A 26,063-nucleotide genomic window follows, 5' to 3' on the forward strand; every position below is an offset into this window, starting at 1 on the left:
AGGTCAAACAGCAGGAGTGTAAATCGGAGCTGAAGTGCACTGGCAGAGCTGCAACAGGAGAGAAGCGTGCCCAGCCCTGCCTCTCCAGGGCTGGCTCCAGGACTGCCCCTGCTCCCTCCTGCTCACAAGCAAGAGCTGGGGGGGGGGAGGTCAGGGGGAGAAATATAAATGATCAAGAACAAAGTTAGACCCATTCTTCATGAAGCAGACCTCATTAGAAATGTCAGGTCTCATTATGAGCCAGAGCTCCACTAGATAGGAGTCCCATTACTCAGGAGAGATGTATGTGGAAGACATGCATCATTTCTTAAAGATGTACGCATCTTTCCTCTACTCACACCACACCCAAAGCGAACAGTCTCATTACGTGGCGGTGGAAGCAGCACCAACACTCTTAAGAGCCAATGCCAATTCCATAAAGAAAACACTGGGAGAAGCAGTGCCAACACTGTTTCATACATAAAACTTCTATTTCCCCCTTCCCTCTGAAAGACTAGGAACAATCATGCCTAAAACACTCGTACAAGGCTATTACAACATAGTCAACCAGCAGTTTACAAAAGGCTCAATTCATTACCCACTGAAATCACTAGAAAGAGTCCATTAACATCAGGGAGCAGATTCAGACTAAAAAATAGTGTAAATTTATCTTTCCTACCTCTGCACAGAGGCGTGCAAAACTATCAAACCACTATCCATCCTGGTCTTCAATGAAGTCCAGATATGTTTCATATTCATTAGACATTAGCATCTGCATCTAATACCAGAAACTTCCACGTCAAGCATCTAAAGGACTTTCGTGATGCCCTGATGAGCTCTGAAGTAGGATGGGCCAGGTCTGCCACAGAACAAGGAGGTCTGGAAATGCAGTTACTATAGATTTTGCCATTCTTGAGAAAAGCAGTTCAGGTGACACTGTACAGCGAATGAAGGTATTTATCTCTTCCTCTATAATGCATTGTTTGTGCTAAAATTCACCTAGCTTCACTCTGAAGGCCAACTGCAAAGAAGCAGCCATTAGCAGTTTTCCTCATGAAGATTTGGCTGCAGTGAGCTCCCTGCAGGCTACATGTAGGGTGTAAACCAAGCCAGGATTATTCAGGGCTGTCTGCAGTTTTGGGCTTCAGGGGAATAAACAAGACAGACTCAAACTGCTTTGCACAATGCAACAAAAGGATTCTTTTGACAGAGCAGCAGGGCAGAATTAATTCCTTCAGCAGGCAGAAGAAACCCAGTCATTATACAGTATTTACTGTCTTAATACTACAAAAATAGGACGCTTTTACTTATTATAGCTTGGTTTTGTTCTATTTCACATCACTGTATCTGAGCTACAAACAAAATAGTTCAGCCAAACATAATGAAGGAGGAGGGCAACGTAATGCCAGACCAGGGCCAAGTACAGACAATGCATTAACTGTACTTCCCACTGGAGTAACAAATCAGCACTTGTCCACTCCTGTGTTTAGAAAAAAGGTCTTGTTCATGCCCCCAACTCACATGGCTATAACTGCTGTAATTGTTCTACCACTGTATGTTAAAACTAGATATGCCATCTGTATTAGTATGTCTTTCTCAGAAATTGACTTGATAGTCTAATCTCATCCAGCCTAAGGTCAGTGATTTGAATATGAGAAGTGGCTAGATCTGAGAAGACCTTCAAGCCTGCAAGCATTTGCTCTTCGGTACTTTGAAATCAACCAGGTGCTCTTCAGTCTAGACACTTGAATAAAATCTCATGGTTATGGAAGCTGCAGCTACTGTGGTTACACTATACATACACTGTTCCGCAAGGGCAGGGATGCTCTTTGTCACCAGTAGGAGAAACACGCATCTCATGTACTCTTACTGCCCCTAAAAGCCTATCCTGTAGCTCACCGATTACCTTAGGGTGACTGCGGTCCTCAGAGGCTGCTAATTACAGCAGCTAAACTCAGTTCACTTGTTACATGCTCAACCTGAAAATAAATCTCATCAAACAAATGAGAGCAGCAGCACAGGAATTCAAAGTGCTCCACAAGAGGTGCAAGGAATTTCATCTCTCCCCCAAGCAGTCTTTGGCCATTGCTGAGGCTGCTGATGAAGGACAGCAGTTTAATTCTAACTGGGACAGTGATTCTATATAAAAACAGCCCAGAGCATTCACTTACAAGAAGTATTAGGAGACTACTCTCAAGAACCCAGCATCCAGCCAACATACAAGGGGGAAGGAAAACCCCCACTCCTCCATCGCTTTTTGTGGAGACTGAACTATTTGTGAGCCTCAGGCAAAGTTTCCTACGTCAAGAACACTTTTGTAATTCTTTCCATAGCAGCAGAAAGCATGTGATACCTTCACTTGTGCTCACTGAAGTACTCCACTGTGCTTCCCCAACAAGCATTGAAGCCAGAGCATGTGAAATACATAAACACGACCCAAATAAGCTTCACGAACTTGCAGAATATAAAAGTATCCCATAGTTGTATATTATAACCTGGCAACACCAGGTTGCCCTTAGCGTGCCAGCCTTCCTTTAGGATATTTGAGTAGTTTGTACTCCCATCTCTCAAAGAATTGTTTAGAATTAAAAGGCTGACTTAAAATCACTGCTACATTCGCAATGATCAATATGTGTGTGCGTGTGCATGCATGTGTATGAGCCATCCTATTGATAAATTTGCCCCTGGAAGAATGCTGTGTACAATAAATGACAAAGTTAACAGATCAAAACCATGAGATTTAGAGTTAGTCCTTTCATGTGAAAATGTCACTAGAGTTAATATTGCTCCAACCTTGACCCCTAAACGCTTTCTGACAAAAGATCTACAAAGGAGAACCAGCCGGGCAAAGCAGCACAGAAGATACCAGGAAACTGGTCCAGAGATTTTAAAGACAATGACCACTGCAGATTTGAGGCTTTGTTTTACAGATGAAACCAACCTGACACCGAAAGACATGACAGAAATCATAGGAGAAGACCACAGCAGCGAAAACAGCAACACTACTAAGCCTTACTAAAATGTGATCACCTCCGCAGCTTTACAAGATGTTACTGCAGTTTCCATAGGAAGGGTGTAGGATCTTTTCTAATTCAGCCTAATACTTGTTATGGACACCGGACAGTAGATTCATCCTTGCAACGTGTTCCAAGTTACATGTGTTCTCTAAGACAACCATTAAGATCCCTCAGATCCACATAGTACTTTTACCAAAGGGGGAGAACAGACCCTGCATAAAGCAGCTCATCTCCAGATGTGCAGGACATTCATGCATTTAACCTCCATCAGTGTTAACAGAATTGCACACGTTAATCTTTTGCTCATGAGGTCCACACTAAACAGCATCATCTCATCATTTAGCTGCCCACCCCTTTAGCCTACATTTTATGCACGTCTGTTGGAAATACCATGAAATGCAGTGGTAGAGTGGTTCTGCTTGGTTACACCAAAGCTTTGCCAAAAGAGCATTTCTGTATTCATATAAAACCATCAGGGGTTAGGGAAGTGATGATACACCCAACACCAAAGTAACTCTGGTCTACTGCTTCTTTGCAAGGGAATCCTAGGGTCAAGGTACTTGGGATTCAATCCAGAAGACACAATAGCACTAACAATTTACACACTTACTTTCCTTCTGACATTTGTTACTACCACAGTTCAGACAACCAATGGTGACCTGGAGGTCAGACATTTCCCAACAGATAAGACCAGCTGGACTATGGCCCCAGGCTCTCCATTCCACCAGCTGATCTTTCAAAGCTGAGAAGTTCCCAGCATGATAAAATCATCATGCTTCATTAACAACAACAAATATGTGCTTGTTTTCTTTAATAAGCAGTTAAGTACATTAATTATTCAACACAATTCCAGCTTTGGAAAAACAACAGATTATTCTCAACTCCTCTTTTGACCTGGACAGGAGGAGCCAGAGTGAAAAGGTCTCTCAGCTGTAGATGGTGACACTGTCCAGTGACAGGTGATGCAGTTCACATGAGAAGGAGAACCAGCCTAGACAGCTTTTGGTGTTTTGTTCCTGGAGCTGGGAGGCATTTACTGACTGTTCACAAGTAACACCACACATGCATCCCCTGCCTCCTCTGAAAATACAGGTAATAATCACCTTGGAAAAGCATTGTGAAACCATAATATTCCAAAAGGATCCAAGCCCCTAAAATGAAGAACTGCCCATAAAAATGGCACGTAATGTCACATGTAGTATCAATTCCACAGCATTCAGTTTGCCCAGGTGATTTCCACCTTCTAATCCGTTACAAAAAGAGCTGCCAATTAACTCACACCTTGGGACAGTAAATATCAATACAAAACCAAGGTCTATACAACTCAGATACCGACAATCTCAGACTTCCTAAGTTCAGTCTACTACATCCATAGTGTAATAAGGATTTCAACAGGACAACAGGTACACTGAATGGGGAGAAGAGGGGGAAGAAAAAAGAAAAGATGCAGCTTTTGCAAAGATGGCTAACAGAAATCTTCTCCTCTGCAAGCTAAGACGAAAGGCACAGGTTTCTGATGTACCAAAAATAAATGCAATACATGCTTCCATCCTGTAAATTAATTCTTCACAGGTGAATAGATACAGAGCTCCTCCACCTTTCCATTTCACCTAGTCCCCTCCAGCCTCTCCGACTTCCACAGATATCCTTTCTGTTACAGAAACGCAGTTAAACACAAAAATGCAGAAAAGCCAGTGATGTCTCCATTTAGCACATTCCTGGAACTGTGATTCAATGTTAATTCAAAAGCACTTATAACCAATTTAAATAATCTTCCCAACTGATGCTGCAAAAGGAAACAGTTAGGAAATGAAAGCCTCGGTGATCACTCAAAAACATCACAGACCAGGAAGGGTATCTGAAAATACCTGTCCTTCACCTCTCACAACCTCTCCTGTTCCCTTGTATATACACATCCTCTTCCTTCACCCCATCAAGCAGATCACTTATCATATTTTATAGAAGCTTAAACTGAGCTTGATGCCACCAGGCTACAGATGCTTACAGGCTATTTTTTAAAGTTCCACTTTTACTGCAAGATTGCTTCAGTCTCTTCACACCGTTAAAAAGAAGTTTAACAAGCAAATATTCAGACACTAACAAATAAACCCGTCCATCCCTGTGACACATTCATTAGCACCTACCTTTCCCTGTAGTCATTATCTGCAGTGCTCCCGAGATGCTGGGAAAGAGCACTGTGCTCCGGGAGCAGCCCTACAGTACATGTCTCTCAGCAACTTAACCACCAGCAAACTCTCCACCCTCCTGAACGACTTCTCTGTGACCTAGCAGACGATTGCCACCTCTCCTCCAAAATAAAAGCCTGCTTAGCCTTCAGCTGAGCACCATGTGTCCTCCTATGCCTGCTTGCTCACATTCCTCCCTTCTAAATTTGAGAGTTTAAAATCCAGGAGGCAGTAATATGCTTATTTACAAAGTTGTGTAACAGAATGGGAGCAGAGCTCATCTTGTCCATTTATACCTTCCACGAGGATGTACTATCAGTTAATAGTACTCATTCAAATATCACTGACATGACTGCTCTCAGCCCCCATGCAGGTGAAGGGGTATTTCCTTGCTTTTTTTATGCCACAGGAATGCTGAGTCAGTGAAATGAATTTTATATTTCATTTTCTATTTCAACTTGAAAATAGTATTCATAGAGAACAAGCCATAATGGAAATTAAATTGCACAAGGAGGTATGAACGCAGAAAAGCACAATGCAGCATTTGTTGGTTCAAAACCTCTCTGTTATCGCAGACAGTCACCCCTCCTTCCAATCTGTAATTCTGCTGCTTGGATGTGTTGACAAACAATATCCCACCCAAGATGCATGGCGATACTTGGCAAATGTGGGTGATTTTTCCTCCTTATAATAAACATCAAAATAGCATCCAGTGACTCAGCTTTATTACCAGCAACACACAGGAATCTAGAATAGTTCTAGTTTCCATCTAATTGCCTTCAAGTTGTCAACTTCATAAACAGGATTCATTCAGCAAATAGCATATTTACCTTAAACAATATCTCAAATATAGAAGTAGTTCTACTCAAGAGTAACATTGTTCCTTCTTCATAGGCTTTCAGTAACTGGAATTATCACATTTGCTATTTTAGCATTGATTTAATTAACCTGCTTACTCTTAGAACACTAACTCACACGGGCAACTACTGAAATTGCATCCTCCCTTCACCCTACTCTGTGCAAGTATCCATGGGGGAGAGATCTCAGCTCCAGACTTCTGGCTTTAAGATCTCCTACTTTGATATCCTTGCAGCCCAAGACCACTGCCACCTCCACTATCCCTAAATTTTGCTCTCCCGAGCAAAGTCAAAATTCAGCACAAAGTTCAATCCCCTCCCTAGCCACAGGTACCACACTGGCACACCACCACAGTATCCCTGCATGCACCAACGTAGAAGCATCTCCCAAAAATTGTGTGACTTATGTAAAAAAAATGAGGGTTTACAAAGAAAGTCATATTATGATATCGCAATGATCAAGAGCGTAAAAAACACACCGAAACATTTTGGTTACTAATAGCTTTGGTTTGGGTCATTGTTTCCTATCAGCCTGTATCTCTCAGGAGATCACTTATTTCATTCTTAATCTGTCCTAAAACTTGATTATAAAGCCTTCTGGAGTCCAGGTCTGATCCAAAGTCAATTCAAATCCATGGAAAAACTGTATGCTTTACGTTCAGGTCCTTCCAGACACAATACCAAGGAAACCTGTGCAGCATGGATTTCTTGAAGTCTCGGTTTATGTCCAATAGCCTCTCTCTGTATCACATCCAACTAAAGATCATCACACAATGCCACATGAAGACAGCAGCTGACTAGCTGGCAATTATTGGCTCTTTCATGATGAAAATCTATTTGTCCCAGGGGAATAAGGCATCTGCATAATTAGCAAAAGAAGTTACACAAAAAATAATTAGCTTGCTGAAAGCCCAAAGGGGGAAAAAACCTGTAATTTTTGCTTCAAGAGGCTGGCTAATTATATGCCGAATAACAAAACAGAGATGCACTGAGAATCATCGAGAAATCCAACATGGATTTTAACTTCATATTCTAGCTATAAGGGGTGCTGGTAGCCTAGCAACAAGCAGCATACTTCAGCATGCCAAAACCTCCTTCTGACTTAATGAAACACCTCAGATTACTATGCAAACCTCCCCCACCCCACTACACATTTGATTCTTGTATTACTAAATGATAAAAACAAAGCCTAGCCAAAAAAATAATCAAGCAATTCAAGATAAACGCAAAGAAGCACTAATGGACTACGGTACAGAAAGACAAGTAAATATAGAAACACATGAATTATTTTCATAGACTTAAAATTCACATTCTGATTAGAGTTGATTCATTAAATTTATTCATGGGATCAAAAAATGCCCTATTATTTTAAGCACCTTTTCCAGTAGACTGGGTAAGATTTCTGTTTGTGTCTTGGGAACTATTAGTTAAGAAATCTTCAACAACTTACAGCATACTCGCTAATTTCCAAATTACTCCTGATATATGAATAATGCTGCTGCAATTGCTTTCATTTACTTGAATCCTCAGTGAGCTGGTAGAGGAAACTGTTATCCCAAACAGTAGTCTCAGAGCTGAGAGACCAGTTTTAGTCATCATTCTTCTTTGACCAGTTCTTTTGCCATGTTTCACCATTTCAGAAGCCACAGTTGCTTTCCCACCTGCCCAGTACCGCTATGTGCTGCAGTAAGTCAGGTCTGACAACAACTTTCATGTCTTGTAATAGCACAACTCCAGTGCTCCTGGGCCAGGGCTCAGTTATGAGTGACACTTTAGCCAACAGTTTGCTCTTGCTTATCCACCTGAGCTACCCACCAGAGAAGTATGGGTGAATATGGTGAATCTATAAGACCACATTAAAAAAAGTTAAGACTTGATCTTTACCAGTGAGCTGGGAAGTCATGATATAGCTTCAGTTAACCTTTCCATTTCAGAGCCATGCGTTAACCCTAAACAACAAAAAGCCCTTCCCCAAGGGGCTAAGCGTGTTACTTTTTAGCTGGGTCCATTCTGCAGCTGGTACGCACCCAACACAGGGAGCAGCTCAGGGCAGAAAACCCACCGCGAGGGAGGTGACACCGCTCCTTCCGCAGTGCCATTTTACACTGACAAGGGCTTACAGACTGCAGTCTGCACGAACATTTGCCAGTCTGCCTCCCAAAACCTCTGGGACACTCATGCAGCCTGCACAGAGCTAGAAATAGTACATGCTAGCTACAGAGAGGGACTAACACGAGCTTTTAAGATAAGGTACAACTGCACCATATTGCCTGAAGTCATCTGATCCAGGCCATATAACATGAAGGTTAAAGCATTAGTGGTGTGTTCGCCTGGTGGAGTTACAGTCTAAAAGGAGTGGTATTAATGATAACAGATAGACACCCTCATAATCAATACCATACTCTGCCAGACTCAAAGGATTAACAAGACTTAGACAGTTATTTCCTGAGAAAGGCAAGTCTTCTGGATGTGCAATATTTATCATCTTCCCGGGTGCTTGACAACCGCTGAAAGCGCCACCTTTGTTCAAAAGCTGCAGGAGGCTCAGGGACACAAGAAATCCAACAAACTTAGCTTGTCTTTAAGCCACAATAAACTTGTGACCGTGGGTGAAGATAAGCCTCCTCCATTGGCTTACACAACCTCAAAAAGATAAACTGAAAGTTGCACAGAGCTGTTGACACATTAGATATGGTGAGCATGTATGCTGTATTTGTGCTGTGCTTGGAGGGTGAGGAAGAAGCAACAAACCAGCCTATAGCACTATGAGAAATTGAACCCTCCCCTCAAACACACACACAAAAAGGTATTAATAACTAATGTTCTCATTATCAGCTTCACAAATGAGAACTACTTTAAAATTAACTCATGAAACTGCAGACTTAATTGTTAGGAAAGATGAAAAGGTTCTGGCAGAACAATGGTAGATCCTATCCTTTCCACACCTTGCTCTTTGACCCCTTAACACTCCTCCACTCTCCCCAACCCCCTTTCCCCCAGGCTACTTTTTGGTCTCGATGGCCACACAGGAGATTCAACGGAGGAGAAATGCTAACACACACACTCTAGGGATTGCATCCAGCCACAGCATGAGCGAGGACAGCGAGACGACATCAGCAGATCAGGTTAAGCAGAGTGAGGAGTACTTGTGTCTGGAAGCACAAAAAGCCTGTTGATGGAGTCAAGGACATGAGACACGGTGTATGAGGTCTTGGGCACTGTATGTGCAAGAAAGTTAAATCTTCAAATCCATCAAAACAGTGACAGAGGAAGGGGTATTAAAAGAAAAAATAATTCTCAGTGAAGCCTAAAACTAGCAGATCTAATACACATAGATGCTTTACTTGCACTTATGAGAATAAAAAAGTGTTCCTATGGAATCCTTCCTTGGCAATTTTAAAACAGATGGTTTGCTTTCTTGAAAAGAGATGGCACTAAGAACTGTCTGCCCAGGTCAACCCCATTGTCCCCATCTTGCTTCTTTTGGTGTTTTCCATGGTGCCAGCAGCTTTGAATCACATCACAGCATGCACTAGGATGTTCAGTCTAGAGACCAGAACCATCAGAAGCCAAGGATTAGCAAGTGATGTCTCTGGTACTGTTCTGGGACGCGTAGATGCTAAAATGATTGCACAGCTAAAACTTGCATTGCAAATAAATTAACTCTAGTTTCTTGCTCTTCATTGAAGTTTATTCTTACATGTATCTCACCTATTTCATACTAAATACTCTTCTAATCAGTTGTGACATACCTGATTTTCTACTAAGATCACCTTCATTTGGATTAGAAAAAACCCTCTGTAAACTTAGCTGAAGTTTGGCTAGGGGCACATTAAGCTCCCAAATCTTTCTCCCTCCCCCTAAGAGAATAAACCCAACAGAAATCCCACCCACAGTCACCATCCCACCACAGCATTTGTTCAAAAAGACCATGTAGCAAAACATCTCACCACAGAGCACAAGTCTGCCTCCTCAAACTCCAGACAACAGTAATCTACATAGTACAATGATGCATCAAATTAACTTTTTTTGAAAGCCCATTCTATTCCACTACTAGCAAAACAAAAATTCTACCTTAGCCTAGCCAAGTGGAAAGCAGAAAAGTTGGATCAGCAGTAAGCTTGTTTCAGTTTGAGTTAGCATTTCAGAACAAACACCTGGAGGTTGTAAACCTTAAGATGTTTGCTAAGGGATTAAATATATACTTCCCCCCCTTTTAAAAAAGTACAAGGACATTTGTTTCTCAAGTGCACTTTTTTGCCACTGTAAGCCTCATCTACCTACAACAGCCAGTATTTTCCCACATTATGCAAAAGCATAATTTTAACCCATTCCATCAGAGGAACCCGCACTAGAGGTCTTCATTGTTCCCAAATGTACAAGAGAATATCACATCACATTTCTGAATAATCCAAAATATAACTTCAGAATTTTCAAATAAGTCGATTTTATTACTTCCTGCAGGGATGAAGTTTACCATATTTTGAAATGGACATGGCAAGAAGAACGGTGCCTAGAAGTGAAAACGATTTTTTTTTCCCATTTAAAAGAGCAGAGGCCTCTCTGCTCTCTTGGCTTCCGAGAGCATCGTGGGAAAGACTGGGGACATCACCTCTCCTGCTCTTGGCCTTGCGGGGGGTGTGAACTTGATAGGAACCCGCAGCACTGAACCCATGTTCTTCATCTCTGCTCTACTCGGCTGTTGGCAGAAAGATGAATTCCCTCACCAACAATTCTCTCCAAAATCTATTCCTAAAAAATGAGTGATACTTATTAAAAATACTTTCTAGCTCATTAAGCTTGTCGATAAGAAAAGCAGTAATAAACACTTGTTTTCAAAGTAAAATACTAGTCTCAGACAAGACAGACAGAATTAAGGCTTGATAAGGGTCTTTGACTATCAGTCATAAACATACAAAGTACGCAAACTTAGGAACTGCAAAATACAATCCCTAAACGATATGAGCTTTAAATGGAACACTACTACATTAATGTGTACGCTTTCTGTGCTATTTAGGGCATTAAACTGAAAAGGTTTCTTCTCTTAAATTACTATTTAATTTACCTTATGAACAATTTAAACAAAGATGCACATGGATTTGAGAACAGAAGATGTATTTCCCTAACAAAACTCAAGAGAAAAAGAAGGACAGCTCTAACAACACCTTCTGTTCTTGAAACTTGCACTTCATTCTCCTTCTGATACTACTAGGAAGACAGAGCAGATTAACTAAACATCAGTTTTATTTGCTGCAAAAGCCACATGTATATTTCTAACAATCACCCATACTTGTTTTCTCTAACAGAATGCTTGCTCTGTGTCCATTTGAACACCTCACCAATTGAAAATTGCTAAAAACACCAAAGAGAGAATACAAGTACTACTCACCACCTGAACTCTGGATCATGTTTCCAGATTTTTGGACCTCATCGAATTTTGTAAAAATTACATTCAACCTGTTTGAAAGTTAAAGAAATACACCATGAACAGTTGAATTTAACTTTTCAGAATCTTCTAGTTTAAGATGTTATAGGACAAATTTTGCTTCACTCAGGTCATTGGGAACACTGTCAAAAGTGTCAGTGTGGAGGGAAGTTATTTTAAAATTAAAAAAATATCACAACATGCAACAGCTGATAAGAAAAACTGAGAAACAACTGATACTACAGAGGTGTAAGATACAATTGGAAATACTACATTACTGAAGATGTGACATGTCTAATTGTAGATGCATTTCCAGTTCATTACCGCTTTGCCTATCTTAACTATTTGCAGAAATACCACAAAAAACACCCCTAAAAAACAATTTCACACAACATTTGTCTTTGGCCCTGACACTTCTTTCCCATTCACATCACTGGCCTAGTGGAGCAGGAGATCTTTATCACATCTCATTATTCCTTCCCAGAGAGTTTATTTCTTTAAGCCACATTGTGGCAGCATTTGTTTTCACTGGAGAACAACAGGCAACAGGACTGCCTCCCCCTGCGTGCACCCCACCTCTGAAACAACCTCTTCCCTCCTCCCTCTGTGCATTGACATACTGCCATCTACTCCATCCTCAGGTCTAACCATGCTCCACCCTGCGCACAGGAGGTTGTCGGCAAGAGAGCAGCTTTCTTACCGCACCTGAAGTGGCAGAAGCAGAGGGACAGGGCTTTGGTATTGGTGCGGGTGGTTTTTGGTTTTGGTTTGTTTTTTTTTTTTTTTTAAAATAAAGCCTTGGAACTGATTATATTGACTGTGGGGGTTTTTTTATGACAGCCTTCTAAGTTGCATAAACCCAGGCTGCTCTAAAGTGTCTTCTCTACACATGCAGAACATACAGAAAAAACACCACATTAATCTTAAATCAGTTAACTACACATCTGTAATAATTGTATTGGTTTTCCAGAGATGCTGTGGCATACTTGGCAAAGGTACAGGATCCACATTAAGTGAAACCTGAGTGTTTGTAGGATGGGGGGGGGGGGGGGAAGCCACACACCAAAAACCCCTGATCCCAGGAAGAGGTTCAATCATGCAGCTCCTGAAGCCTTCTAAAGGAAGGAAGGGAATAAAAAGCAGCCCAAAAATAGCGAAGACATAAGGACATTCTCAACTTACCGAGATTGGGGTAATCCTTTTTTACTGAGATCAGCCCTTACACGTTCACCAACATGTCTGTAAATTTCCACAAGGCTGTTTATTGCTGCATCTCGAACCTGAATGTGAGATATGAGAGAAATCAATCATCTTTATAATTTAAATAAATAAATCCCTGCCCTACCTTAGAGAGAAAGAAATTTGCATATTTCTCAGCAACAACAGTTGCCACTATATATGTTACCACAGAGTTCATGAAGGAGCTTCCATCCCTGCATTTCAGATATTAGCAGTATCAGCAGGTCTAATTTAATTGAAAAGGCAATCAAGACATAAGATGAAAGGTTTCATACACAGGGACACACACAGGGAACTTGGCTGCCTTTGCCAAACTCCACCCATTGTGTCCAACAGATACATTTACTGGGTCAAAAAAGCAAGGAGAGAGACACGAATAGACCTTATATTGCTAGTACGTTATAAAACAAACTGATTTTTAATGCCATCTTACAAACTTATGTTTCTGTGTTGATAACAAAATATGGAGGGAGGAGTAATCAATCACCTGAGTCACCATGAATTTTGCATGTTTTCCAAACTGATTTGCAAAAAATTGCTGAGCACATCCTTCCCTCCACCCAACGGAAGAGCCACAAATCCAATTAAAGTGTCACCTTTCTGCACAGAACCCCCTTCCCTCCATCAGACACAGCAGGCAAAGATAAACTATCTGCTCTGCCTACGGAAATACCCACGGAGCCGTGCACTTCTACTTCTCAGAAGATAGCCTGGCAGCTATGGAAGCACCCACACGCATCAGGACTAGACACAGGATGTTTTGCGGGCACAAGCTAGAATCGCCTGTAGGTGGGAGTCAAAGGGCAGGCACACGTGCCCTGCTTCCTAGCCAAAAAAAAAAACCTAACACTTGACTCATGCTCATCTCACCCCGTTCTCCTGCTCCGCAGCCTTCCTGTTCAACAGGTCTCTGCCAGTTTCTCAGCCATTGCCTTCACTCATGCCAGCCCTTACTCAGCGGTCTTGCCTCTCTTCTCTCTGCCCATCAGCCCTGTACACCACCAGGCAGGACTTCTGGGCACAGCTCAGGAGGGACTCTGGTGTCCCCAGTTTCTGGGTACGCAGACCCTAACCCAGCCTCGCTCTCTGCCTCCGACAGCCAGGGAGGGGACGTCGCAGCACCTGCATCTCTGCCCGCAGAGAGTCCACCTGCCCCGGGGCCCAGGCACCAGCTGCCGGGGCACAGCTGCCAGGGCATGGTGACAAGCTCTGCCATATCCCCAGCCTGCTGCCATGCCCCCTCCAGCTGCAGCACGCAGTGCAGCCGACCACGGAGGTCCTCGCAGCATGATCTGGAAGGATTGCCTGTGCGTGTCAAGTTAATCAGAGGTATGGTTGCAGGGTAAACCCCATATTGGGCAAAGCAGGGAGGCTCCTACTATCATACCTGCTTTAATCTACCACAGCAATAACAAAGCTGTAATGCTCAATTTTATTTTTGAGAAAAAAGTCTAGTTTAAATACAGTTTTCATACCAGCTGCTCACTGGGTTACACAAGCTCTTAAACTGCATTAGCTGGAAACAACAAAACCTAAAAAACATTCATTCTGAGAAGGGCAGTAACGAAACAGCTCCATGTCCACAACAAAAGGGATAAACACTGCACTTGACCTGGATCTGTGTTTCTCCATCATCTCTCACCAAGAGAGGGCAGCATTGACCGAGCACGAGGCACAGCTCAGGTCTCCCAGAGCTCAGGAGAAGGCACTCCAGCACAGAAGCAGCCCTAGGGGAGCCCAGAACAGGTGCTGTTCAACCAGGAGCCACTTTGACAGCAATTTGTGTCTGATCAGTTCGGGCATGGGCTTTCTGGGGATGAGACACCAGACCCAGGACAAGGGGCAAGAGATCAGCCTTATTTCCCACTGCAGCTGGGGACTGAAATAACGAGCCGTGCCAGGCACATGGAAGAGGCAGTGCAGAGGGAAAACATGCCTCAGTCCCCGCACCGACTTTCTCATTCATTCAACAGCTCACCAATGGCAGGACCAAGGTGTCTGTCTCTGCAACAAGTCAAAGTCCTAAACCCAGTGTACCCTCAAAGCTGTTATTACAGCTTGCTCAGCCGTGGCTCAGAACTACAAAGGACCCTGAACAGTAAGCTTCCTTCAAAACTTCTTGGGGCAACAGGTTTATCCTCCTGCATTGGCACAACCAGCAAGGGAAGGCTGCTTCACACTCAATCCTCCTCTTCATCAAGAGGAGGCCCTGACAGCCATGGGAATATGGCCAACTCCAGAGCCAGTGTAAACCCCATTCCCCAGTTGGCCGTCCCATGCTTCCTTCCAGCTAAATGCTCCAGACCTGGATCATGTGTATGCACCACTCATGCTAGGAGGGCAAAGGGGATATTAAAAAACTGCTAATACCCATGTTATATGATATTAGTTTGAAACCTGCTTCCCCATACCTCTTCTTCTCACTAACCTCACATACTTGCTTCTGATTTCAGATTAGGTCCTGTCCAGGGCAGGACAAAAAGCACATAGCGGTGACAGATTCTCTTTTTCAACATGTATTTTAATTTGTTTTGCATCGCAGATTTAAGGATCCTGTACAGCTTCCACACCTTATTCAGAATCTCCCTGTACAACTTCTGGCAGCGCACATGGCCAGGCTGTCTCACTGCTCCCATTTGCCCTCCCTGCCCAGACTAGTTCTTCTCTGAAGGTGAAGGGTGCTGCACCAAACCCAGAGGGATCCCCTGCAGCCTCCCCTGCATGCAGGCTGTCAGGCACAGGAGCTCCCTTCCTACAAAGGTTTCCTGCTCTGTTCACCTCACCTGCAGATTCACATCGTTCTGCTGGAACTCTTGGGAGTAACCGATATGCTGGTTTAGGCATACTTCAAATCATACCTCTTTAAAACCAGCCAAGGGCTCTTCATGAACAGCATTGTTCAGAGCTCACCACCAGCAGCACAATTAGCTAATTTACCACCCAGAACGCAGAGTCTCGCTTACCAACAAGGCAATCAGCACAACCTTTAGACGTGACTCACAGAAAAAGCTTACCTGGCTGTTTGGATCTCCAAGTAAGTTACATATATGTGGCACTATCTTACTCAGTGTTAAACTCTGAGCTCCAGATCTGGGAATAAAGAACAAAAGGGCACCAGTGTGAGTTACAAAGCAGGCTTGTGTACATAACGTAGGTTTGCAGGAGGTTCTGACTTACGCATTGAGTGTTGCAATAAGGCAGAGACAAATCCCTTCTCTTGTCCGGAAATTCTTGTGTTTGAATCCTCCTAGCATCCTGTCCCACACATACTGTGGAAGACAGAAAAGAAGGTGAGACAGGAAAAAAAAGAGGTGGAGGAAGAGACAGACTCTTTCTTCCAGCAGACATACACCATACCATCTCTGGAGCTCAAAATATAAGCTTTACATCCATCCAAGCAGAAGAGGACAAGAAGTAGAAAGACATTTTTAGATCTAATTGTTTGTTCTGTACTGACTTCGCAGTAACTCCCCACTAGCTAAAATGATAACTTTTACTTACAAAAAGCAAGTACTTTCCAAGGACCCAGAACAACTACACTGACATCCACCCATCTCATCCTTGGGAAATCCACTGACACTCACACTCCCATGTGTATCCTGACATGCAACAGCATTCTCAAATGAAGCGAATATCTCAAAAAAGCATAAGGAGATGAAGCCATTTCAGACGGGGCCACAAGAAAAAAGAACCTTCTGACAGAAAAAAGTTCTCCTTTTTAAGCAGCCAGTCACTCTCACACACTGCAGAGGGCTGTCGAGCGTACCTGAGGGTTAGCAGCTTGTTCCATGATTTTTAGCAGCAAGGTCTGATCCTGCTCCCTCACCGAGTCCTTAGAGTCTCCCAGCCTATCAAGTAAACTTGGCAGCACTGAGGAAAGAAAACAGGAACATCCAAATCCCTCAGAAGAAAACCGTCACAGTGGTACAGCCCCTCTGCTCTCCCCCCGCCCAATGGAGGGACGAGGCCTCCCACCCTTCAGCAGAGCCTCCCAAGTGCTCTCCAGGGGAAAAAGGAGGTTTTGTGTACAGCAGCCAAAGCGGATCCCACCAGAGCGATGGCAACATCCCCGACTCACACACAGACCCCTTACCTGTGCCAATCTGCGCCTTGAAGCGATCTTGCAAGCGGGACACTAGTGCGGAAAGGATGTCGATCCCCAGGAGAACCACCTGCAAGCACAGGACAGGCAGCATTTTAGCATGCAGCCCTTCACGCCCAGCCTTGGCCAATGCACCCGAGAGGCGGGAGCGCTGGCACACGCTCCCCTGGGAGAAGGGCCCCTTCCCACCCACGCCGTCGACGCTGCGTCCATCTGCTCTGGGACTGCGCTCCCTCAGGTGACAGAGCTGCACAGACACATACAATTCTTCCTTGCATGGCTTCTGACAGACAAGCTGAGTGGTTTGCAAACAGAAAAGCCCCCAAATTATTGCTCTCTATGATGTTTACAAGCCAAAATTCACTGCCAAGAACTTGACAAAGCTAACAACTGTAACTGCCGCTCTGCTAAAATCATACATATTTATGTGCAATGTACACATACCATATGCATAACAATTTCAGTATTTGCTGTAACTAGCATTTCTAATTAATTGTAATTATTACACTTGTAATAAGAAAATGGTGTGCACTAGCAGCTGCTTAAGTTACTCGCAGAAATTAAACCAAACACTTTCATGACATAACTGAAACCCAGGGAAAGGCACTTTGTTTGAGAGAAGCTTCAGAACAGGTTCCAGAGCAGAAAACCCACTCTGATTAACTGCATTTAATAACAGTACAAAAAAAAATACGTTATATACCGAATATACTTCGTAGCTTGTATACTAAATACTCGGCAAGACCCTATAGAACATGACAGTTCTGCATGAGACAGCTCTCCGTAAGTTTTTAGCGAGGCGCTGAGGTTAGTATCCCTGGAAGTGCTATGGACAGCCAGGCTTCTGAGGCGGTGTCACCAGGGCTGTCACCGGGCAGCCCCGCTCCCTGCGGACGGCGAACGCCCTGCACGTACATATCTCCATCTATACGTATGCACGTGCGCGGACGCGGCTGCTGGCGGGGCGGCCGTGCCGGGCAGCGCCGCGGGCGGACGGCAGGGGGCGCGCTCCATCGCCGCTGCCGCCCGGCGCGGCTGGCCGGCCCCCTATGCAAATAGCCGCCCGGCTGGCGCAGCGCACTCTGGGTAGCGCCGCCACCGTCGACAGAAAGGCTTAAACCGGAGCCGGAGACGAGACAGAAACGCCGCTCTCCGTGCCGCGCCCGAGCGGAGCGCGCCCCCGAGCCGGGCGGCGTGGGAGCGGGTCCGGCGGCGCGCCGCCCCTCGCCCGGACCTTGGGCGCGGTTAGCTTTCCCCTAGCGGGGGCGCGCGGCGGCGCTTCCCAACCGTCCTTATCTGGGGGTTGCGCGGCTGCTCGATGAACGCGTGGTGAGGGCAGCACTGCTAACGCCTCAAGCAACACAGCGGCGCCCGCCTCGCGCGCGGCGCAATTTTTGGAACCTCGCACCGCGGCGCGTGCCCGGCGCGTTCCCAGCAGCGGTTGCCCCGGCCTCCCCCGCACCCAGCACCTCCGGTCCGCACCGGCACGCGCTGCCGGCCGGGGTGGCAGGCGCTCTGTCTCGGGCTCACGGCACAGCCCGGCTGCACCAGCACCCCTTTCCCCACCCTATTACTACCTTGTTCTCGACCAGAAGCAATACTCGATGCAAATTTGCAGCATTCCTAACAAAATAAACGCGTGATAGGAAGTACGTTAGCTGACAGATGCTGACTCGCAGCTTCGCCACACACACGGTGTCCATTATGCTACTGCCTATACTAAAACCCTCACGCTACACCACTCCACCAGCCTGCGCCAACCCTCCTGCTGGAGTTACCATGGCTGCCGCGCCTGCTTTGCACACTAGCGGTCAGTCCGTAACCCAAGCTTTCCACCCTCAGCTTGTCATATGGATTCACTCCAAATTCAGCTCTACAGCAGCAAGGGAGCTACGAACAGCATGCAGAGGAAACGGCCAACTCCATGTCAGGTCTCCTAAAAAGAAACTTCCTAATACAAGCACCTGGATCCTCATTTGTCCCAATGTACCACTTCACCTTCTCCAAACAGCTCCTGCAGTTTTCTGCCATCACAGTAACAGATCCTTCAACCGTGTCATTTCTTTAATTCAACATCATTTGCAGCACGCCGGCAAGATCTAGAATCCATTCATATGCCAAGGGAGAATTTTCCCCTCGTGCTTTTATAAGCTGTGCTTCGTTTTCACATTCATCTTGCACACTGGATTTAGCCTACCATTGACAAATGCTCAGCCAGTTTCAGAGCCAGCTGCCTTAAGCCCCTATCACTGCCCGCTTGCCTGCCAGCTCACTCAGCTCCTCCTGGCTGGGGCATGGCAGCAGAACCCCGGCAAGAGGATGGGCTTTAAATCCTATTTAGCCAAGAGATGCTTTTAAGAACAGTCACTGGGACTCTGAATGCCAGTCATCATTCACAGCTGTCTGATCAGAGTCCCATCACAACAGCATCCTGCACAGAGAAGTAATTGTGCTGCCTACAATTACGGAGGTGTGCCCCGGGGATAAGTCTGATCCCGGGAGAGGAAGGGATCCATCTCTTCTTCAAACTGCCTGCAAGCCAGAAAGAGCGAGGGGAGCTCATTACATGATAACATGATAATACAGATAACAAACATTAAAGGAAAACATATGCACAGTGCAAACATAGCCAGTTACCCTGCAGTTTGCCCCCAGGATCAGACAGGGAGGGTGAGCTAAGCCTCCCGAGACTTTGCTGTTGTGCTTATAGAAATGGAGAGCTAATTAGCACAATGATTACAGTGGTGGCTCAGACAGCTATTGAGGAAACCACCACTGGGGGTGATCCCTACCACACTGGATTCATTTATTAACCCTGATAAGCCACCTGCCTCAAACTGCTGAAGGTCAGAGGTAGAAAGTTGAAATCATGTATGGAGTGAGATCCAACAGATCCATTAGAGAGACAGATAACAGAAACCCAGGTGCATGATTGGCAAATGAATGAAGAATGAATTGAATTCCAGCCCTTGTTGCGTTGGATTGACTGCACTGAAGAGCCCACCCCAGTGTACCACTGAAGCAGTTACTCAAGCTCTGCCTGAATTAACACACACCGATGACCAGGAGGAACCTCAGGAGCAGGAAGACTGTCACACAGGGCCAGAGCAGCGATGGGCCCTGTCAGCAGCCACCCCGTTGCTGGGATCTTGCAGCACGTCCCTCCCCGGGGAAGTCAGCCGGTGGGCACTGCTCCACACCAAGGCACGGGAAGGGCAGCTCTCCATCCGAAATTCCAGATACCACTGCAGTATGATAACTACGGAGCTATTCCAGGCCTTTGCATCAGCACAGGTCTTGCTTCATGCTCCAAGCAAGGTAGGACTCAACTCACCAGTATCTCTAGTACCACAGAGGTCCCCAGCCCTCAACTGATAAAATACCAGGTCAGTAGCTGCTGCTTTTAGCCCCCTACTTTATACAGGCCCCAAAAAGAGTGATCTTGGGTCTCCCAAACCCACTGCAGAAACGCACAGTGGCACAGCCCTAGGTCTGCAGCTCTGCCGCTTCGCTTATTTGACTCCTGAGGTTCCCCAAGACAGTCAATAAAGCAATTTGTGCCATCCAGTATTCAGCTCAATTGGCATCTGCTGCTGCTTTGTAATGTCTCAGAGTACTTTCTGTAGGCACTAAGGGCTGTCAGCAAGCACTTCTCCTGCCTCCCTCCAACTGCCAGGTCTCAAGGCACCATCATTCCCAGTAAACAAGGCTCTTGTTAGTTCCCAGGATGCAACACAGCCTTTCCCAATAGAGAAAATACTTTTTTTTTTTTTGAAGAGGTCATCAAAAACTTACTTCAAAGAACTCAAAGCATCTGTCCTTTAATACCTGGGTGACATTGAAAGGCCTGCAGGCAGCTCCGCATATCAGAGAGCAGACAGCCTATCATCATCTGCTCTAACAGTAAACACTCACCAAGCATGGCAAACAAATAAATGCATCCAACACAGCTTAAAACAAGACACACCTAAATACACTCCCATAAAAGGGCAAGAAAGCAAGCTGCACGATCCAGCACCAGCTAATCCAGCACAAAGTGACCAGAGTGAATCACAGCCTCGGGCTACCCCAACAGCCTGCACTAACATGGCAGCTCCGGACTGTAGTGGGGAAGAGATGAGCCCTTTCCTCCACTCTCCGCACCGTGCCACATGCAGCAGAGATGTGGTGGCTGCTGCATGAACATTTATCCCGTGTCTCTCGCAGGGAATCAGCAATGGGCTGAGCAGCACATCCTCACATGCTGGTTTCATTCTGCTGGCTTCCTGCTGGACCTTCCACACCTGGCAGCTTGGGACCCAAGTGGGAATGCTGGAGATACAGTTTCTATCCCAGCTGTGTCACCAGCTTGCTTCAAGCTCAGTTTCCTCACCTGCAGTATGTGGTGACATGGCTTGGCTATTTCACTTCGGAGTCTGCCTGTGAGGTCTTTCTTGGAGAAGGGAAGGGAGGTGGAGGACAGACTTCTAAATCTCAACATGAAAAAAATAAATTGTAAGATAATTCAACCGGGGTTTTTTTTGAACACTTGCTTAGATAATCTTTTGGATTCATAAAAGACATGGAGAAGCACTTGCATATTTTAAGTAAACAACATATTTGTGAAAAAGGAGAACACTTCAGATTACACATTGAAAAGCCTGAGACAAGCACCAATGACCCACATCACTGTCTGCATGATGACTAGTGCTAATCAGTCAGACAGGGAGAAGTTCCAATCCCTCAAGACATGAAACATCCATCACAACTGAACTGGGCACCCAAGTCCAAGCAAGAGCTAAAGTTAGCTGACATTTGCAAATTTAGTTTTGAAGTCAGGTACGTATTTTGGGTCAGCACAGCAATAATAAAACTCCTGGCAGACAGAGAAACATGAAATTAGCTTATGAAATGTTGACTGCTGTATTCCACCAGCACACGAGTATAACCACAACCACCCTGGAGGAGTCCATCTCCTGCTGTTCCAGCAATTAACATTTCACATTCCAAGACAGGATCAAATCTGCACTGGCAACGTGAGTACATCGCCCTAGCCCAACGATCCTAGTACAGACACAGGTCGTATGAGCTATTCTATACAACATAATTTGCAAAACCAACACCAGCAAACAAGAAGGCAGCAACAGTAGCACAACTGCTTTTACTGGCATGACAACAAGCTGTGGTCAAAGAGCTGAACAGGGGGAAGACTTGAAATAGTTATTCCTGGGTTCTTTCTCTAGATCCATGAGACACCATCCATTCTGTCACAGACACCACCTTCAAAATCCACAAACAATTTTGGACACTGGGCCATTTATTTCTCATTCAATACAGCAATGCCTCAAGAAACTGGCTGTATGGTTTGGATGTAAGTTTTTCCATTGGAACATGGACCACAATATCTTGGAATGACTTGAGAAAAAATGCCCCTTTTATTTCTCATCATCTACAGACAGATTTCTAAATCTGAGATTTAGAAAGTTTAACTAACTAATGTGGGAATTTGCTCTGTTTGGAACTTCAGTCTCATAGTGACTTTTCTTCTGTTTTAAGACACTGATGAGAGTCCAGGCATCTGCTTTGGATTTAAAAGAATGGGGAAAAGAGCTACAGAAATCTTTCAGAGTGTTTTTCTGCACTCCTATACAGCTGATCAGAGTTATTCTGCCCAGAACAGGGAATTACGCTAGGCAATACCTGATCAAACACAGACAGTACCTATGTCTGAGAACAGTCACAGTGGGTCAGGAACATCCCTGGCACTCTGTCCTTCCCTAGCTGGGAGGCCAGATCCTGTACACGGGGAAATATCAGCACTGAGGGGCTCCTTACAGCACAGCATACAACTGTTCAGCAAATCAGACTAGCAGCACGCTTAACAGACCTGGCAGGATTTAAACCACACAACAGTTTTCATCTCTATATCCCTCTTCCCAGTCTCTCCTACCTCATGTTTGAAGGCCTTTTCTCGTCTCCCAGCAGTACATCTAGAGATGCCTCAGTCTTCCTTCTCTGCTGTGAATCCATCCCCTGCTGCCCATGAAGATGGCCCATGACAACAGCCCTCTCTAAAGGCAAGCAAAGCCCAGGCTGCTCATGCTATCTCTGTCATGCCACCATCTCAAAGGAAAATCCAGGAGGTATTGACTGCCCTGCACATCTCCACCCAGACAGGTTCCCAAATCTCCATTACTTGTGGTCTCCCCTCACTCCTACGCTCTGTTCAATGTCATCCTGCAAGTCAAAACTGCTTCCATAAAGAAAAAAAGATGGATCATTGTCATAGGAGACTCCCTTCTGAAGGGAACAGAAGGCCCAATACGCAGACCGGACCCACTTCTTAAGGAAGTCTGCTGCCTCCCTGGGGCCCGGGTTAAAGATGTGAAGAGAGAGCCTTCTTACCCTGGTACCTCCCTCAGATTATTATCCATTATTGATTTTTCAGGCAGGCAGCAATGAAGTTGCAACAAGGGATCAGGAACACAGGTAGTGTTCTCCTCTATCCTTCCAGTTGCAGGGAATGGTGAGGGAAGAAACAGGAAGAGCCTGTTTCAGATCAATAGATCTGAATAGATCAACATATCAATAACTGGCTCCGAGCCTGGTGTCACCAGCAGAATTTTGTTTTTTTTCCATCATGGGTCAGTCTATACAATACCAGGCCTGCTGATGACAGACAGGGTACACCTGTCTCAAAGGGGGAAAAGGGTCTTTGCACAGGAGTTAGCAGGGCTCATTGAAAGAGCTTTAAACTAGATTTGAAGGGGGAAAGGGAGAAAACCAGGCTCACTAGAGATAAGCCTGGGGGCAGCACACCAATGTTTGAGGGACAGTGTGCTAGCAAGGTCCTTCGGTCTGCCCTCAGTGGACGCAGAGGATGGAGATCCATGCGGCAGCAAAGATGCAAGGGTTATGGATGTGTTAGAAACCACGGAAATGCCTGAGAATGGCCACGTAGGAATTAGGGCTTCTCCCCTCAAAAAGGTGGCGGGATCAATAGCCCAACTGAAGTGCATCTACCCCAATGCACGCAGCACGGGCAACAAAGAGGAGGAGCTGGAAGCCATTGTGCAGCAGGAAAACTATGATATAGTTGCCGTCACAGAAACACGGTGGGATGACTCGCACAACTGGAGTGCTGCAGTGGATGGCTATAAGCTCTTCAGAAGGGATAGGCAAGGAAGGAGAGGCGGTGAGGTAGCCCTGTACATTAGAGTGTTTTGATTGTCTAGAGCCTAATGATGGTGAGGATAGGGTTGAGTGTTTATGGGTAAGAATCAGGGGGAGGCCAACAAGGCAGATATCACAGTGGGAGTCTGTTATAGACCACCCAACCAGGAGGAAGAGGCAGATGAAATATTCTATAAGCAGCTGGGAGAAGTCTCACAATCGCTAGCCCTTGTTCTCGCGGGGGACTTCAGCTTACCAGATGTCTGCTGGAAATACAATACAGCAGAGAGGAAACAGTCTAGGAGGATCCTGGAGTGTGTGGAAGACAACTTCCCGACACGGCCGGTGAGTGAGCCAGCTAGGGAAGGTGCCCCGCTGGACCTGTTCTTTGTGAACAGAGAAGGACTTGTGGGTGATGTGATGGTTGGAGGCTGTCTTGGGCATAGCGATCATGAAATAGAGATTTCAATTCTTGGAGAAGTAAGGAGGGGGGTCAGCAGAACTGCTACCCTGGACTTCTGGAGGGCAGACTTTGGCCTGTTTATGAGACTGGTTTGACAGAGTCCCTTGGGGGACAGTCCTGAAGGGCAAAGGAGTCCAGGAAGGCTGGACATTCTCCAGGAAGGAAGTCTTAAAGGTGCAGGAGCAGGCTGTCCCCATGTGCGGAAAGACAAGTGAGCAGGGAAGACCGGCCTGGCTGAACAGAAAGCTTTGGCTGGAACTCAGGAAAAAAAAAAGGAGAGTTTATGGCCTTTGGAAGAAGGAGCAGGCAACTCAGGAAAACTACAAGGATGTCGTGAGGTTATGCAGGGAGAAAATTAGAAGGACCAAAGCCCAACTAGAACTTAATCTGGCTACTGCTGTAAAAGACTATAAAAAATGTTTCTATAAATACATTAGCAAGAAAAGGAGGGCTTTATTGGATACACGGGGAAACGTAGTGACATAGGATGAGGAAAAGGCTGAGGTACTTAATGCCTTCTTTGCCTCTGTCTTTAATAGCAAGACCAGTTGTTCTCCAGGTACCCAGCCCCCTGAGCTGGAAGACAGGGACAGGGAGCAGAATGAAGCCCCCATAATCCAAGGGGAAATGGTTAGCAACCTGCTCCACCACTTAGTCACACACAAGTCTATGGGGCTGGATGGGATCCACCCAAGGGTACTGAGGGAGCTGGCGAAGTGCTCACCAAACCACTTTCAATCCTTTATCAGCTGTCCTGGCTAACCGGGGAGATCCCAGTTGGCTGGAGGTTAGCAAATGTGACACCCATCTACAAGAAGGGCCGGAAGGAGGATCCGGGGAACTACAGGCCTGTCAGCCTGACCTCGGTGCCACGAAAGGTTATGGAGCAGATTATCTTGAGTGCCATCATCACAGGACAACCAGGTGATCAGGCCCAGTCAGCATGGATTTATGAAAGGCAGGACCTGCTTCACTAACCTGATCTCCTTCTATGACTAGGTGACCCACTTAGTGGATGAGGGAAAGGCTGTGGATGTGGTCTACCTAGACTTTAGTAAGGCCTTTGACACCCTTTCCCACAGCATTCTCCTGGAGAAACTGGCTGCTCATAGCTTGGACGGGCGTACTCTTCCCTGGGTAAAAAACTGGCTGGATGGCCAGGCCCAAAGAGTTGTAGTGAATGAAGTTAAATCCAGTTGGGAACACCAGCGGTGTTCCCCAGGGCTCAGTTTTGAGGCCGGCCTTGTTCAATATCTTTATCAATGATCTGGATGAGGGGATCGAGTGCACCCTCAGTAAGTTTGCAGACGACACCAAGTTGGGTGGGAGTGTTGATCTGCTCGAGGGTAGGAAGGCTCTGCAGAGGGACCTGGACAAGCTGGATCGATGGGCCAAGGCCAATTGTATGAGGTTCAACAAGGCCAAGTGCCGGATCCTGCACTTGGGTCACAACAACCCCATGCAATGCTACAGGCGTGGGGAAGAGTGGCTGGAAATCTGCCCAGGGGAAAAGGACCTGGAGGTGTTGGTCAACAGCTGGCTGAATATGAGCCAGCAGTGTGCCCAGGCGGCCAAGAAGGCCAATGGCATCCTGGCCTGTACCAGAAATAGTGTGGCCAGCAGGAGTAGGGAAGTGATCGTGC

The 26,063-nt window shown here is 45.6% G+C and overlaps 1 protein-coding gene and 1 non-coding gene across 11 annotated transcripts in view; one reads left to right on the plus strand and one right to left on the minus strand.

Moving 5' to 3' along the window:
- CLASP1 (cytoplasmic linker associated protein 1) overlaps window positions 1-26,063 on the minus strand; it is a 188,947-nt gene that overhangs the window by 118,153 nt on the left and 44,731 nt on the right. For all 10 annotated transcript variants that reach the window (XM_076342950.1, XM_076342953.1, XM_076342948.1 and 7 more), the window contains exons 3-8: window positions 16,797-16,875; window positions 16,470-16,573; window positions 15,881-15,972; window positions 15,718-15,793; window positions 12,647-12,744; window positions 11,429-11,496 (exon numbers count right to left, since the gene is read on the minus strand). In XM_076342950.1, coding sequence (XP_076199065.1) covers window positions 11,429-11,496; window positions 12,647-12,744; window positions 15,718-15,793; window positions 15,881-15,972; window positions 16,470-16,573; window positions 16,797-16,875 — 517 coding nt within the window. The remainder of the gene's footprint in view (window positions 1-11,428; window positions 11,497-12,646; window positions 12,745-15,717; window positions 15,794-15,880; window positions 15,973-16,469; window positions 16,574-16,796; window positions 16,876-26,063) is intronic.
- Window positions 18,091-18,207, plus strand: LOC143162654 (U4atac minor spliceosomal RNA). The gene has a single exon (XR_012995745.1). It is a non-coding gene; the product is annotated as a U4atac minor spliceosomal RNA (small nuclear RNA).

The sequence above is a fragment of the Aptenodytes patagonicus genome, chromosome 6 (assembly GCF_965638725.1).
Source record: "Aptenodytes patagonicus chromosome 6, bAptPat1.pri.cur, whole genome shotgun sequence".
NCBI classification, from domain to species: domain Eukaryota; kingdom Metazoa; phylum Chordata; class Aves; order Sphenisciformes; family Spheniscidae; genus Aptenodytes; species Aptenodytes patagonicus.